The sequence below is a fragment of the Micropterus dolomieu genome, linkage group LG10 (genome assembly GCF_021292245.1).
Source record: "Micropterus dolomieu isolate WLL.071019.BEF.003 ecotype Adirondacks linkage group LG10, ASM2129224v1, whole genome shotgun sequence".
NCBI lineage: Eukaryota > Metazoa > Chordata > Actinopteri > Centrarchiformes > Centrarchidae > Micropterus > Micropterus dolomieu.
This window is the reverse complement of record NC_060159.1, coordinates 18,067,943-18,084,148: the sequence shown is the minus strand read 5'-3', so window position 1 is coordinate 18,084,148 and position 16,206 is coordinate 18,067,943. Positions and strand designations below refer to the sequence as shown.

Genomic DNA, 16,206 nt, shown 5'->3' with positions numbered 1-16,206 from the left:
GGGGGGGGGGGGGGGGGGGGGGGGGGGGGGTGTAAGGGCGTAATGGTGTTCAGAAAGGGTTAGTGAAGGAAGGTAGGAATGCATATGGTGGTGTGTGCGTGCGTATGTGTGCATGTATGTTTGTGTGTTTTGGCAACAGGGCTGGTGCTTAAGCAGGCATGTAAGGGGGAGGTGGTTCCTTCTCTGGCATCTTCATTGCCATCTCGTAAGTGGGCAGGATGTACTAGAGAAGAAAGAGGAAATAAAACAAAGTCTGGTTAGAGTCACTGTGCAGAAAATCTGCATGGAAGTTCTTCACCGTGATTAAAGACGAGCCAAATCTCGCTATTTGAAATATTGGACACAGTGGATATGTTACAAACAAGAAAGAAAATCATATTCTGTGGGTCAGACTTTCAAAGAATCGGCCGAGAAAATTGCTTTCGGTGCATCTCTATTTTAAAGATTAAATGAATATTTTTCTTGTGAAAATTGGTTAAACCTGGAAATGATGAGCCTTAAATAGTGTATTATGAATCTTTCTTCATTTAGCTGCTAACTGTTTTTTCCCCCCTGACATAGTAAATACTTAACAGATACTTATTCAACACTTGTCCAGTTTTGTTTTTTCAGACTGTCAGTGTGTGGATGGGACACCACCTGTTGGCTAAACTTTAGCATTACATGTTTCGGCATCTGATAGACAGCATCAGGTGTGTTTTTGTGACAGTCGATACTACTCATAAAACCTGTAACGGTCAATAAGAGAGTGTCTGAAGCAGCTTGAATACCTGGGGAGGGGTCTCAAAGGCAGGGTAGACAGCAATCTCTGGCATGTTCCTGTTGTTGATGTACTTGTAGCAGTTCCACACACAGTTGATCAAGTAAGACTAGAACAGAGAGTTTTATGGTTTATTCAGGCTGTGTGACAGTCAGTAAACAGCTCGTTAAACCACAGTGTCTTTTTTCCATTTAAAAGAAGACAAGAAGACATAAAAATAGGACAGACCCATGTAAAAAGAGCTCTTCTCTGATCACATTAGATTTATTTTACTTTAGAGGGATATCAATTAACCAACACAGTGAATAAACCAGGTTTTACTGTGAATTTTACCTTGAGGATGATGAGAAAGGCAAAGAAGACCAGTACAAAGAGCAGCAGACAGCTGGAGTCCAGAGAGAGGAGGTTGTCTTTGTACGGGAAATCCGGCTGAGGAAGAAAAGAACCGACAGAACGTCAGATAATCTATAACACCCCTTCTTACTTATTCAACTCACAGAACTATCAACGCTGCAGAAAAAAAACCTTAATGATCTCTCGCAGCAAAATGTTGGGGAGGGACTATATTTAAAAAAAAATAGTAGATCATGTACTTTATGTTTTCTGTGAGACTTTTACACAAAACATAATGCAATGTAGTGCAAACAGACTAACTTATCCGAGTAGTTACTTTAAGGGACACGGACTTGACAGCAGCTCATTTGCTTTCCCCATCTCCCGTTCTCCTCAGTTTCTAGGAGAATTATATTCTAAAATGTTTCCTCTTGAAGGTGGACACAACAAACTGTTGTACAGTCATATGACTGACATTAATATTAGAATAACTTTGCTCCTTTACATCAGTGATTCTCAAAGTGGGGTCCAGGGACCCTCAGGGGTCCTTCAGGATCTCCAGGGTGTCCCCAGCAAAATCATTAATTTGCACTATAATTACATCCATAAGTCACACAATGACAGAAAGTATGATTATTTGGGTCATGGGTTTTATACACTTTCTATTTTTCTTACAACAAACTAGAACTGCAAGCAGTTATAAGCAGGGTACAAGCCTCCTGGCGCAAGCTTCCCCCCCCGGCCCCGCGGAGGGCGCGCGAGTCGGTACGGGCGCTCTGCTGTCGTGCCGCATAAGGTCCCCATGTTTGGTGTTGATGGGCCGTTCCAAACAGAGGCAAAACGTCCTGCCTTTGAAAATGCCATAGGAATGTATGGGATTTAGCGAGAGATTTGAGCTTTGCTTTTAGCACCACCTTTTGGCTGAATTGCAGGCCCAGGGCCCCATGGGGAAGAATTGCCCCAAATTTGGTATCAATCGGAGTTGTGGTGGCAGAGATATAAAAATGCATGTAAGTCAATGGGATAGTTTTGAATAGCGCCAACTAGGGGCTAACTGTACCAAATTTCGCACAGCCCCTCAGGGGGGCATGCCACGTAAGGTCCTCAAGTTTTGTGTTGATCGGCCTTTTCAAGTCTGAGATGTGTTATACTTGCTTTTTTTAGCGTTTTCGCAAATATTTGTTAGCTTGCAATTGGGACATTTTTTGTCGGATCAAAATTCCCTCTACAAAGGTTGTTCGGCTCGGTCCAGAGATGGTCCGTGCCAAGTTTTATCGGACTTGCAGCTTCGGAGGAGTTAATTTAAATAGGTTTTCCAGTTTTTGCAAAATGAAAACGTCATCGCACAGAGGCGTGTCCTATACCATCGGAAACGGCAGCATCCCCCAAACACGTAGACTAAGGTTTACGAATGTGCGATGTAGTGAGCCGTAGTTATCCGGCAAAATGTCCTTTGGTTGAAAATCCCATTGAAATGAATGGGGTATTGGAGCTTCAATTATAGCGCCACCTTTTGGCCGAAGTGCACCAAATTTTTCAGGTGTCAGTCCCATGGGGAACAATTGACCCAAATTTGGTGTCAATCGGACTTGTGGTTATGGAGATATAAAATGCATGTAAGTCAATGGGATTTTTTTTTACGTCTTTAATGTGCAATAACAGCGCCACCTATGGGCATATTTGGGTGAAGTTTGGTGCCTGTACAGGGTATATACAGGAATCTTGAAGTAAAATTCAATATCTTTTTAAGACCTTTTCAAGACTTTTTCAACATATCTTAAGACTGCCGCGCCACTTTGAGCTAACCGATTAAATCAGCCACACACCTTTAAAAGGGACATTTTTGAAACAATTGAGGCATTCACCAACTCAGTTGCCTATAATAGCCTGTATAGGCCAACAGTTTTCTATGTGAAGGACTGGTCAGATTTCCTGCGAAAAGCCACCGTCTTACATAAGCTATGACGTTTATGTACGCAACATTACAGCAAATCATGTGAAACACAGTGTAAATTTGTGTTTTAGTTGGTTTAAACTAGATAATGTGAGCTTGCCTGCAATGATACGTGTGATAACTTTAATCGACCACTTGACCAATACAACAAAATTCAAATAGGCCAGGAGGGAACAAAGATGAAGAGAATAAACTGAGAGATGAATAACGTAAGTAGTATAGGCGGTGTAGCACAGGCACAACTGTATTAGTATAGCCTAATATTATAACATTAAACTAGAAGTATATTGTTAATTTAATAGTAAACTTTAAGTTTGATATTAATATATTCATTATGTTACTATATTCAATATAATTTCATATAATAGTATATAACTTGCACTAGTATAATATTAATTCAAATTACAGCTGTTTCAGTTTGGGATTGTTTTTTATTCATTAACTTTGTGCAAGAAAAATGCTCTAGGCTACATGATAGTCTCCAAATTTGATTTTTGGCAGGCTACTAACTTGTCAATAATCATAACCGTTTAAGAAGAACAATGAGTTCAACATTTATATAGTTTGTTGCAGCACGCTCTATCCAGGCTGTGATTGATCTGTTCACAAAAAGTGAGACTGACGAGAGCATCGGCTTTATGAAAGGCTTAATGTGTTTTAATAAAAAGGCGCTGATTTAGCTAAATAGCCGGCTAACGTTAGCCAAACCCCACGCTCCTCCGATTCCGCTGCTAGCGGCGCATCTTGCTCTTGTTTTTTCTCGCTCTGTGGCCACTTTGTGTTCAAAGTGGCCACAGAGCAACTGGCCAACCGGGTTAAGCCCGTTACTCCTGATCGCCACTCCGACTATGTTTTGGATGATTAACATTGCGGGTCCGGCGGGGTGGGAAATTACGGTCTTTTTAATGGCCTTAATTTTCGCAAAATTGATTTATCCCTTTTAAGACTTTTTAAGACCCCGCGGACACCCTGCTGTAGTAAGGGGACCATGCTGAACAATTCGGCACTGGTTTCATGTGAGTGTGACTTGTGGTTATAGAGGAACAATTTTCTTGGATTAAATAGCACCCCCTAGGGGCGAGTTGCACCAAATTTTGCACAGGCCCTCAGGGGGGCGTGCCACATTAACGCTCCAAATTTGGTGTCGATCGGCCATTCCAAAGCGAAGATATGTCATAATTGTGCCTGTTAGTAGCGTTTTTCGCAAACGTTTGCTAGCATATAATTGCAACATTTTTTGTCGGATCAAAATTTCCTCTACAAACTTTCATCAGTTTGGTCCAGAGATTATCCATGCCAAGTTAGGTGTTGATCGTACTTGCGGCTTCGGAGGAGTTAATATAAATAGGTTTTGCAGTTTTCGCGATGTAAGTCTAGGCGGAAATGGGCGAGGCCTATACCACGACATTCAGCTCGATTCCCCAAACGCGTGGAAAAAAGGTTTTTGATATCCACCTTCGTAGGCGGGAGTTCCAAGCCCAAATGTGTTGACCTTGCTTATAGCGCCCCCTAGAGGTAGAAGTGTGCGGATTTTTGCGCGTGAGTTACGTGCAGTGAACTGGACCTACCCTAGGAGTTTCGCGTCCCTAGTAGTTACCGTCTAGGCCGCAGTATGATTTTTATGCACGGAAGAATAAAAATAAAATAAAAATGAGAACGAAAACAATAGGGTTCCCAGCCGCTTCGCTTTACTGGGAACCGCAATGCCTTGCCTTTGCGGGTTCCCAGCTCACTTCGGGCTTGGACCCCTAAATATCAAAAAGACCCTGGGACAAAATCTTATCAAATGGGGGTCTGTGGTGTAAGTTGTGCCAGTTTAGGGGTCCTTCATGTGAAAAAGTTTGAGAACCACTGCTTTACATAAACTGTGGTATATTTTGGTAACATTTGGTAAAAATGAAAACGCTGTGGTTTAATTAACAATTTAAAAAACATATTCTGCTGTCAGGATTCTCTGAGGTAAGATAAGCACGAGGGCGGTAGCATGATTATCCTAATGTGAACATGGTCAGACTGTGGACTGGTGAGAAAGTTGGCACTAACCAGCTGGTCCAGGTAGTCCTTGATCCTGGGTAGGTAGGTGAGAGAACTGATGGCCACCAGGCAGCTCAGAGCAAAGTCAAACAGCTGGTAGCAGAAAAACGGGATGAGCCAGCCGTCACGATGCTGATAACAAGTGGAGACAAAGTCGTGTTATGAACAAACTCATCAACTGGGAAGATAAAATTTGAGGTCAGTGTGTATAAGGACTTATTTCCACACTTGTCTTAAATTATCATTCTTGTAAATCTGTATCAAGTTGGTAGGGTCCTCTACAAACTCTAAAGTGGAGGATGCATTCACAGCCTGAACACCAGCCAGAGACACTAGTCTACTTAGAATACAATAGTTTCCATTGTTTTAAAGTCTAACATTAGTGTTCCAAGTTTTAAATTCTAACCATGATTTTCTTGGTTTAAATGTGTAAACTTCCATTTTTCCTTGTTTGAAAACATTTTTAACTTCTGCTCAGGCTGTGACTAAATCATCAGACATTACTGTAACAAATACCTGGAGAAGGTTGAAAATCAGAAATGTCGTCCTTTAATTTGAGTCAATTCACAAGAATCCCTACGTCCGTTCTGGGTGCCTTTTCTACCAATAGGGCTGGACAATAAAACAATAATGATAATTATCGCGATATAGTTTTCCTCAATAACAATATAACAAATGTTCAATAAATGGTTGCTTTAATTCATTTGAATTACGAACAAATTAGCACTTATTTTTTCTTTTAAGATGTTAATTTTGTTAAGGAAAAGGGACTCTTGCATTTTGTAAAAAATAGATTTTTCCTTTAAACTTTAAAGAAATAATGATTTGACATTTATCGTGATAATTATTCATATTGAATTATATGAAAAACATTTTTATATGTTAACAGTTTTGGCCATATCGCCCAGCCCTATCTTCCAAAAGCTAAAAGTACTGAATATCTTTGGTATATTATCATCAACATTTAGGGTATTTCATTGGGACACTACGGCGTCACTGCACCACTATACTGTATTGGAAAAAGGGAATCTACTACTGTTGTCTGGGAGCATGTACTTGCACAGCTAAAGCATAACTTTTGCGGCAGACTGCCGACATGCACAATGCACCCAGCCCGCAGATGTGTGTCATACTTTAACTGTGCAGTCATCCATCATCAACTAGCAGCTTAATGCAGGGCCGGGTCAAAAGGCTATCAAACCTGTCAGTCTTGAGGCCATCAGGCAGGCCTGTGAGGTAAAGATGACAGGCAGTGAGACCATAGCATTGCACACTACACTCTCACTGCATCAGGATTCTTTTGAACATCCATATAAAATATACTGTGGTAAAGAACAAAAACAAACAGGGGACGGTGCTTTGGTATTTCTTGGTTTGTCTTGCTGGTGCCGATATGATACAACTTGAAAGCAATGGGTTTATTTTATTTATTTATTTTTTTATGGATGCACATTCTGGGATTACATATTTGCATAAGAACCCATGACAGTGCTTTAAATAAAGCCCATGCTGTCAAGATAATCATTTTTAAAAAGCACTATATCCACTGTGCACACTTACAGTAATGGCTCCATACACCATCATGGCACTGATAGTGAGCATCAGCAGAGAGATGGCAAATCCAACACAGGCATTCTCTGTATGAGAAAAAGTGAGAGTAAATAAAGTGACCAAATGCAGGCAAAGATTTATTTTAGTTGAACTTTAACTTTAACCGTTAATGTATTCATCAGTGTGAATTAATGTATATTTGCCTGTTCTCTTTGAAGCAGCGGTGCTCTGGGGAGCATTAAACCTCTGCCTCTCAGCTGCGTAGTGTCGGTAAAGACTCAATGAAACTCAGTCTGGGATAATTAAAAGGCCTGCCTGTCTCTCGGTTCCGCAAACTGTTCTGCCTGTTGCACCGGAGAAATTGTGCTTGTGAGAGCTTCTGCAGCGAAGTGGTCCAGATTCAACAGATCAACTTGTGTATGAAACTATCTGTCAAGAGCTCAACTTTAAGTTAATGAAAACAAAATTTGGCTAGGCTGAAGCTCTGGTATTCATCAAATTATGAATATGAAAAAGGGCCTGTATGTTGGAGTTTGTGTGTAAAACAATGTTGAATCTTTATGGATCAGGTCTAAACTGTTCTATTTAATGGATGCACATCAGTGTGTTGTTCTATCTATATTTAGTTTTAGGTTTATGATTGGACAGGGTGTGTCAAGGAAATGCTATTTCACATCAAATGTCCACAAAAAGTGAGCAGTTCTAAAACACAGTCTACTCACAGCCTCCTCTTCTTTTCTTCTAAATAAATCTGCTAAATTTACTCAAATATGCCATCATTGGTCTATAAAATATACAAAAACCTTAAATTACAGATTTCTTAAGCTATATGTGACCTCTTCAAAGTGCGCGTTCTGACCAATTCAACAGTCCCAACCCCAAAGATATTCTGTTTACTTTGACATAAGATAAAACAGTTAACTGTAATTAACATTTGACAAATACCATGTTCCACTCTTTATCAGTTTAACAGCTTTTAAACATGGCTTGAAATGTGGAATTAAATGAGTGCAGCCTGATGAAGCTGCACTAACATGCTAACGTTGCCTCTGCAGGCATGGACAACCTCCACCGCTCTCTGTGCTGGCATGAGCCTGCTGTGGGAAGGTCAACCCACCACGGTTGTTTCCCCTCGTCTCCCGCTGAGTCACTGTTTCAGAAAAATGGAGAGGCCTTCACCATGCCAACTAACAAATCAACCGCCAGCTAGAAAGAAAGGCCACTCTTGATAGTCCTGCCAGCCCTGGCACACATAAAAACAAATAACTAGCACAAAGATTAATCCTTCAGGAAATACAAAAGGAACAATACCAGTGACGCCACACCAATAACAACATTTTCAAACAACATCTACACAGCACAGCAGTGTTCTGTTGTCCTCATGAGTTGTTTAGTTTTGCAGTCAGTGGGGAGTTGTGCTCCCTGTGGAAGATGAATCACAAGTCAACCTCAGCATAACAGCAGCTCATGGCTTAGTGAAAAAAGCAGCTACACACTTCTAAATCCCATGCACAGAATATTTATTCAGTCATGTTTCAACATGGAATTAAAAGGCCCACCATTATGCATGTGTTGATGTGTAACTGCTTGATAAACTAAATATAACCCATTTCAATATTTTTATAATGCAGTTTGTTCGCCCTTACAGTAGTTTCTTTTCAGTGATTTAAGTACTTACCAGACATCCTGTCGGAGGCAAAGTAATGGTCGATGACCTCATACTGCAAGTCAATGGTGGGCACGTTCTCTGGGTGGGTCACTGCTACAGTCAGCAGGATGCCCATTAACAGGTTGACTACCTGAGGGGAGGAAGGAAAAAAAGAAAGAAGGACTTTAGACCTACTTTTGCTTGTCTTAGCACATTACTTAAGGACTGTGTATCCTTTACTAAATTAACAACAACATTTGCCAAATATTGTTTGGAAGATGTTTCGGATTGAAATCCTCCCTTACAGGCAGCCATCAGTTTCAGTTCATGTCAATATTGTAGGAAAATCAACTTGCAGAGACATGATTGAGATAAGCAATATTACAGCAAATAGCAAACAATCACCCTTTTTGGCAAGATTTCTTTATCATCATGTGGGAATGGAGTCATGAGGACTAATAATAGTGAAAAAGAAATTACACATGGTGGCATGGACTGAAAGTTATGGTTAACTGGAGCGTAGAAACATCATATATGCTAGTGGTTCCACTGATGTGTTTTTCAATGGCCGTTGGTGATATTTAGAGAGCAAGGCTGCCAATGGCTGATATATAATGGTTTTTTTTGTTTGTTTGTAGGCCTCGTGAGTGAAGGTATCAGCCGATGCGGATTATCTCAAAACGCCAGATATCGGCTCTGATAAATTGGCTGACTATTATATGCTATGAAAAATGTTTGTTATTTGAATTTGACATGATATACTCAGTGGGACAAGGCTTTCATCAAAATGCTATGCTTCTGAGAAGAGGAACTAAAACCACCCAACAACCAAGAATGACCTCAACAAAACAAAACATTTTTATCAGGTTGTACATCAACACCACCATCGAACAAAACTGAAACTTCTGCAAAGAATTACCAGCCACAGCCTTTTCACCTTTCTGCCTTCTGAGAAGAGACATAGAAGTTTCAGCTGCTGCACTACCAGACTGCAGAGAAGCTTTTCCCACTAAGCTATCAGACTTAAGCTCAAATTCATCCTCAGCACTGCTCCATTGATCATAGTTTATTTCCATTTACCATTTGTATAATTGCTTCTGTATTAATGTATATTGTCTGCTAGGTACCTACTGATTGAACTGCAGACAAGTCTTGTGTAGTGGCAGGCCACTTGTGTTTAACTGTTTGTGTTCTGACAATTTCAAGGAGGGTGTTGGGAAAGCATCAATTATCTAACTGGTACAACTGGGTGAACTTTTATCACAACCCTAAACCAGTAAAGGTAGACTTGGCGTACGGGAAAGAAGCCTCACCTGTCTGACCATCAGGTACCATGATTAGTACTGTAGTATTATCTTTCAACAATTGTGTTGTCCAGGTTGGACTTTCTGTTTCACAGCATGTTTCAGGTCTGACAAACGTTTCCTGAAACACTGTAAATAAAGTAAGTACAAGAGATAAACAGTGTACTGGATTTTTTTTGTTTGCTTCCCAGGAATTGTGTTTAGTTGTTGTTTTCTTTGCAACTGTCTTAGACACTTAAGAGAGACTTTGTCATTCAACTGCACATTCACAATGTTAATACCCACCCACTATGGCGTTAGTGTCATTGGTGCAAGGGACAATTTCTCAAGATCAGTCCTTCAAAACAAAGTAACATATGCACAAATAAAATTAATAAAATATTCACAAGAATAACTACAATGTCAAAGGTTTTTTTTTTTTTTTTAATGCCAACACTTTAGGCTGCATATCCAAGGGCTTTTGTCATTTTATTTGAAGATGTATGTTTTGTGATCTCGCCTGTTGGCACCATGCACATCATCACCACTTTTAAATTTCCTGGAAATAGAGGAACATGGCTCACGTGTTTTATTTGTCAGCTTTTGTCAAGACTGCACTCAAAGCATTTCAAAATGCAATCAAAAACAGAAAAATGTCTTATATGAGGTGTTGAAACCAGGGGGGATTAATTCAGCTGAGAGTTGAATGAGAGTGAAAGAAATGTTTAGAGAGCAACTTTAACAAACAGTTAAAGTTAGCTAATGCAGCGTGCCTATGAAATACACTTCCTTAATTTCCACTACATGTATAATCTAAATTACATTACACAACATAAAAAAGATTTAAAGATGCGTCGCTTTTTAGCAAATCGTGTTACTGCGATCCTTTAACGTTATAAGTTAGTCGAGCTTGATCTGACAACCGTTATGTTAGCAGGTCTGCGGAACGTCGGTTGTAGCGCTAACTTACATGCCATTAAGTCACAAATGTTACATGTTTTAAACCTTCAGATCCTACCCAGGTTCATGTGACATGGTTTTTATATCAGTTTTGTAGCCGCATTTTCAAGGTTGGGCGAGTTGTATCGACAGAAACACTCAGCTAATGAAACCAAAAATGATAGCAGGCTATTGCTAACGCTAGCTTTCTGATAGGTTAACTCGTCGTGTAACCATGCAACGGAGACAAAACTGACACCTAGCTAACATTAGACAAAATAATTATAATAATTATAAGTACATTCTCAGAAGTCGCTGTGTCTGGTTGACATTCATTATATAACTTGCTACTTTAGCGAACTTACCACAATTAATAGCACAGCTAGCTAATGTTAGCTCGTCCCCCCCATCAACCATTTTACGTACCATGTACCATGTACCCAGGATGATGGTCCCCGTCCGGACATGGCAACATCCACAACACCTGGTGGTGTACAGTCTGTCTCGACTAGGCTTAAAATGATGCATGTCCTCCACAAGTGTAGGAAGAAACATCGGAAGAGCTGGTCGTGAAGGAGAAAAATCTTCACAGCATCAACAGTCAGCGAAGCAACACTGAGGAACGCCTACCACTTCCCTGTCGGCCTGCGCGACACCGCGGATAAAAACAAACGCTCTGACGTGGCGGAAAAGGCGGGGACAAGTGGCTTGACGTTGAAGGACAGGTGTCTGAACCAATGGCCGTGAAGAAATTACAAGCACAACCAAAATGCTTCAGTCCTTTTCAAGCTAGACAAAATTCCTCAATAAATAGAAAAGGTATCCTCCCCCAAAATACTCCACTTAATAGCTTTGGATTGCACCAGGGTCTCAGATCTTCAGGGGTCCCGGAAGCCCCATGTTTATAGTGGGGCAATTAACTTTCAGTAATTCAATTATTTGCAAATTTACTTGTTTGATACTGTACCTCCACTGCTGTAAAGCAAATTATAAGGCAATATTTACATAATTGACATAATCTTGAGGCCCCTTGAGGTTGATTTATTTGCCACATTAAAACGGGTTGTAAAGTGAAATTTAGTTTGGAACTCCCTTATACAGTATATAAATAAATAAACTAAATTCAATGAAGCACTGCTGAGGATGAATTTCAGTTTAAAAGACACTCCTATCTTATCTGAAGGCAGCAGGGTGAACAGACTCTGGCTGGTGTGGGTACGGTCTAATATCTTTTGGGCTCTGCATAAGCCTCCGTAAGCATCTGACCTCACCGATATCACTGATAATTGGGAGACAGGTACCAATGATCTTCATAGCAGTTTTAATCCTATGCCAGTTGGTGATGTTTTCTATTGCTCCTCTGTAAAAGCTGACAAGAACTTGGCACGGGAATTTTGCCTTCTTAAATTTAGAAATGCCATGAACTAAAAGCCATTTTTTTATTATTTAACTTTACATTGTGCTTAGATGGTGCATTTTATCAATTAGCATTGCACTTAATCATTTTACCTCATTAGACATACAACACAATGCACAAAGAGCGGGAGAAACAAAAGGCTGAGAGAGTGGGGGGCCTGGAGCTCATTATTGCCCTTGGGCCCCTGTTGAGTTGATGTAGCTCTGATAATAGATAATAAACTATTACACATGTTATCACTGTCATCAACAGTTAGTTCAATATTTGCTCATAAAACATAAAAAATGGACTGAGGATAAACTGGTTATAAAGGTTATTTATTAACAATTACAAAAATACTATAATTTCATGGCACATAACAAAATAACATTACATAGCAGCTGATCATCATTACCTAATCATTGTCACTTACACTTCATATACACCCTTGAATGAGTTCATTCATATAACATAGATTATTTATCTACATGTAATTGGGGATAACGCTGAGGTTTCCCTACTTAACAAAGGGAATCAAACATTTTTGGTACAACCAGGGCTGTAGCCAGGATTTTAGAAGTACAGAGATCATGCAGCTTTGAAAGGCCTTTTACAGCAGACAGCATTTTGACTTGTCATAGTAGGAAAAGCACGGGTGTTACCATTAAAAATGTCTCTGTTCTATTCAAGTGTCCCAGTAAGCCACGACAGAGTGACATAGAGCCAACATGTACAATCTGAAAGTGAAGCAGCTTAATGGAATTCAACCAGCATTCATTTTATTATTCACCCCTGCGCTTTTCTTACCGGGACATGTCATAAATGTCTTTCATGAAAAAGGGCTATCAAGGGTTTTCTGTACATACTCACACTGCCCTGAGAAGAGGTCTTATCAGGCATAAGCAACTGAATAGATGTTAAGGAGAATCCTTCATATTTATTGCAGAAATATAAATAAACTGTCAATGAACAACATCAGATCATTACATAAAGTGCTGATTGCCCATGCTGCCCAGAAGGGGGGGGGGATCAATTGGCCGTAGAAAGCAAACAATGTTTTTTTGTGGACAGTTAAACAACAACTTCTTGTCTTTTTGGTTTGTGATAATCTTCATCTCGACCCCTCTGCTGGCCCAGAATATATCCTACATCATTTTTCTTGTGCCATTTGTAGATTAGTATTGCTACCAGTGCAGCTGCAATTAGCCCTCCTGATACTCCTCCTGCAATAACACCTGTAAACATAAACATAAATTACAGAGATAGAATACAAATCACAGGGTATCACTGTCAAATTCAGTGTAGCCTAACCATTTGGCAAAGTACCTGCAACAATATCTTTGTTCTCCAGGAAACCTTTGCTGTTTTCCAAAAGAATAAATCCCGATCCGCTGTCTTTTGCAGGCCAGTGTGCACTGTCAAAGGGCAGGACCGGAGAACCCTGAAGACAAAAGAAGGAACAGCTGCATAAGTTTATCTCCTGCTCTGCCATCCACATTATAAGGTGAAGAAATAGTGAGACTCGTGAAAACAAGTCATGTGCCATACATGGAAGGAATTCTTTGCTCCATGTCCTGTGTTTGCTGGAAAAACATCTTTGCTGCTGAGGTCATCCTGGATGTTACCTGACAAGACTGCAAACAGAGAGCATGAATATATTGGCTGTGTGGGTTTGAAAAGAAACAATGACATGAACAACGGATACAATGTTAACTGGATCATAGCAGCAGTCATTGTGCATGGTTCTCAGAATTACCTTGGCCTGACCAGTCCCCTGAACCGGAGCTGTCCAGGTCATATCCTGATCCCTCCAAGTCTTCAGGAAGGGCAGAAAACTAATTTCACAGTGAAAAAGGAACGAGGATATTTTAATTTGCAGGCCACTGTTGCGCCACAACACTTCCTGTCTTGTTATCAGACGTGAAAACAGGCAAGAGGTGAAGGAAGTGTAAAGGTATTTTCCTTGAGAGGACAATAAAGAAATGAGTCCCACTGAAGTAACACAATAACACAATTGTTACCACCAATAAGGTGCAATGAGTAGAAAACATAGCTCGAATTAAATGGTAAAATTACTCCACCCATTTGACAAAGCAAGTCTTTTGTTAGCAATTTGGACTCAACACTTTCATTGTTTAGTATTTACAGTTTCAGTGAGAACAGCCCTGTAGCAGCTCAACATGATCCATGTTCCACTATCAAGTTGCATTTACAGTTCACATCTATTTAAAAAGAAAACTAAACTGAATATTAACACGCTAAACTCATTGATGGGGACTAAATGGCCTGTATCTACCATAACCAATATACTTTACTACCTTTGAAGCCTACAGGAGGTGAATACTCCAAATGATACTCCATAGATTGGGTGGAGCACGGTGAAGGAATGCTGCTGATTACTCAAGCCTAAAGGCTCTGTGCATTTAAAACAGTCAGTTATACTGTAAACAACCCCACCAGAAGATAAAATGGCCCTTAGGTACTTCCTGGAACAGGGGATATTATTAGGTTGCATCCATACTGAGTGTTCTGCCCAGCTGAAAGATTTGTCAGGCAGTACAAATGCGTAACAGTAAACCTTGTGTTTGTGCTTATAATTGATCCTAATGGACCAATATATTAAGTTCTACATTTAGCATGTGCAGCGAGTGTTGAGAAGTTACTTTTGTACAAGAGAACATGATGCTTCGGTTTCCTCCCATTGACCACAGACATGAGTGCAAGATGAACAAAAACACCAAATATTCTCTGATTCCAGCTTTTATGTGAGGATTTGCTGCTTTTCTCTTCAGTATAAACTGAATATCTGCAGCTTTTGGGCTCTGGAAAATAGTGATGTGAACTTTCAATTTAAAGAAAAGATTTATCAGTTAGTCTGACAGACTAATCGATAGTACCAAACCCTACAAGCTGGCCAAAATACAGGGGTGGAAAGTAACTAAGTATTGTTTTTAAGTAATTTACTTGTGCTTTCTGTATTTCCATTTTATGCAACTTTATATTTCTACTCTACTGCATTTCAGAGGTAAATCTTTCCCCTCCACTACATTTATTTTATGTTTAGACATATTTAACAGCTGTAGTTCGTTACTTTGAGGATCAAGATTTTACTTCAAACATGTTTCTTTTCAACAGTAATGCCTATACATAGTATTTCAAGTAGTTCCACCTCAATTTAACAATCATGGGGTGACTTCCATGTATAATCATTATGCTAATTGGTAGGTGGGTAGGTACATTTATTTGTCACAATATAACAGGTTATATAGTGAAATTGAGATTTGTAACTCCCTTCTGCAACATAGCAGACAATATAAATTAATACAAAACCATAATGATACTTTAACTACATTTTCCTTGTAACATATCTGTACTTTAACTTGACTTTTATTTGTTTTGTTTGAGTGTTTTTACATTGTGGGGTTTCTACTTTTACTTAAGTACTTTTTCCACCATTGAAAATATTGTAATTTTTACTCTACTATGTTAATTCAGCTATAGTTACTACTGTAGTTTCTTTGTGGATTATACATTTTTACACACACTCTGATGTATATGGTGCATTGTTACAGATTAAACTATGCTGCTTAAATGAAATATAAGTTTATATAAATGCTACTTACATGTTAATGCATCCTTAATAATAAAACAAAATAATATACATAGCCCAATTATATGAGAATACAGTGGAAACAGGGTCATTGTGCATAATTAGTAGCCTACTTGTACTTTTGATGAGTTTTACTTGTAATGAAGTATATTTTATATTTTGCTGTTTCTATTTCAACTAGTTGAATACTTCCCTTACTGCCAACATGGACTGAAATATTAAATATCAATAACATCGATAAGTAATTAGTTTTCTGTCCCTAAATAGCCCCCAAACCATTAGGTGTTTTCAGTAATAAGTCTAAAATCCACCACATTTGAAGTGATGTCCTCTGCTGAAACACACTGTCTTCAGCTCTCTGCATTCAATATTTTATCTGAAATCGAGTTTCAAGGAAAGTAAAATAACCCCTGTGAGAGCGACTAATATTTCTACTGAGCGTTAAATATAAAATAGTAGCAAAGAAGAATGAAACTATAAATTAAATTTCTCATAATAAACAACACTCAAAACCCTATAAACAATTAAGTCGTAAAATTAAAGCACCTTGATATTTCGTCCAGTGACGATAACCTTCGGTTAACTTCAGGAAGTAGAAAAAGTACAAGACTGACGTATCAGTTCAAAATGTTTCTTATTAAAAGAAAGTGACTTACCAACATATTAACTGGATGTATTATTCCCAAAGCCAAGAAGAG

General features: G+C 39.2%; 1 protein-coding gene across 1 annotated transcript; it reads right to left on the bottom strand.

The window, feature by feature from the left end:
- Nucleotides 1–11,154, bottom strand: laptm4a (lysosomal protein transmembrane 4 alpha). The gene is made up of 7 exons (XM_046060646.1): nucleotides 10,929–11,154; nucleotides 8,311–8,431; nucleotides 6,642–6,718; nucleotides 5,091–5,213; nucleotides 1,094–1,189; nucleotides 771–869; nucleotides 1–223 (listed from the first exon to the last, which is right to left on the bottom strand). Exons 1-7 carry the CDS (start codon nucleotides 11,055–11,057, stop codon nucleotides 149–151), a joined length of 720 nt encoding a protein of 239 aa, XP_045916602.1. The 5' UTR covers nucleotides 11,058–11,154; the 3' UTR covers nucleotides 1–148.
- Nucleotides 11,155–16,206: the final 5,052 nt, after the last annotated feature.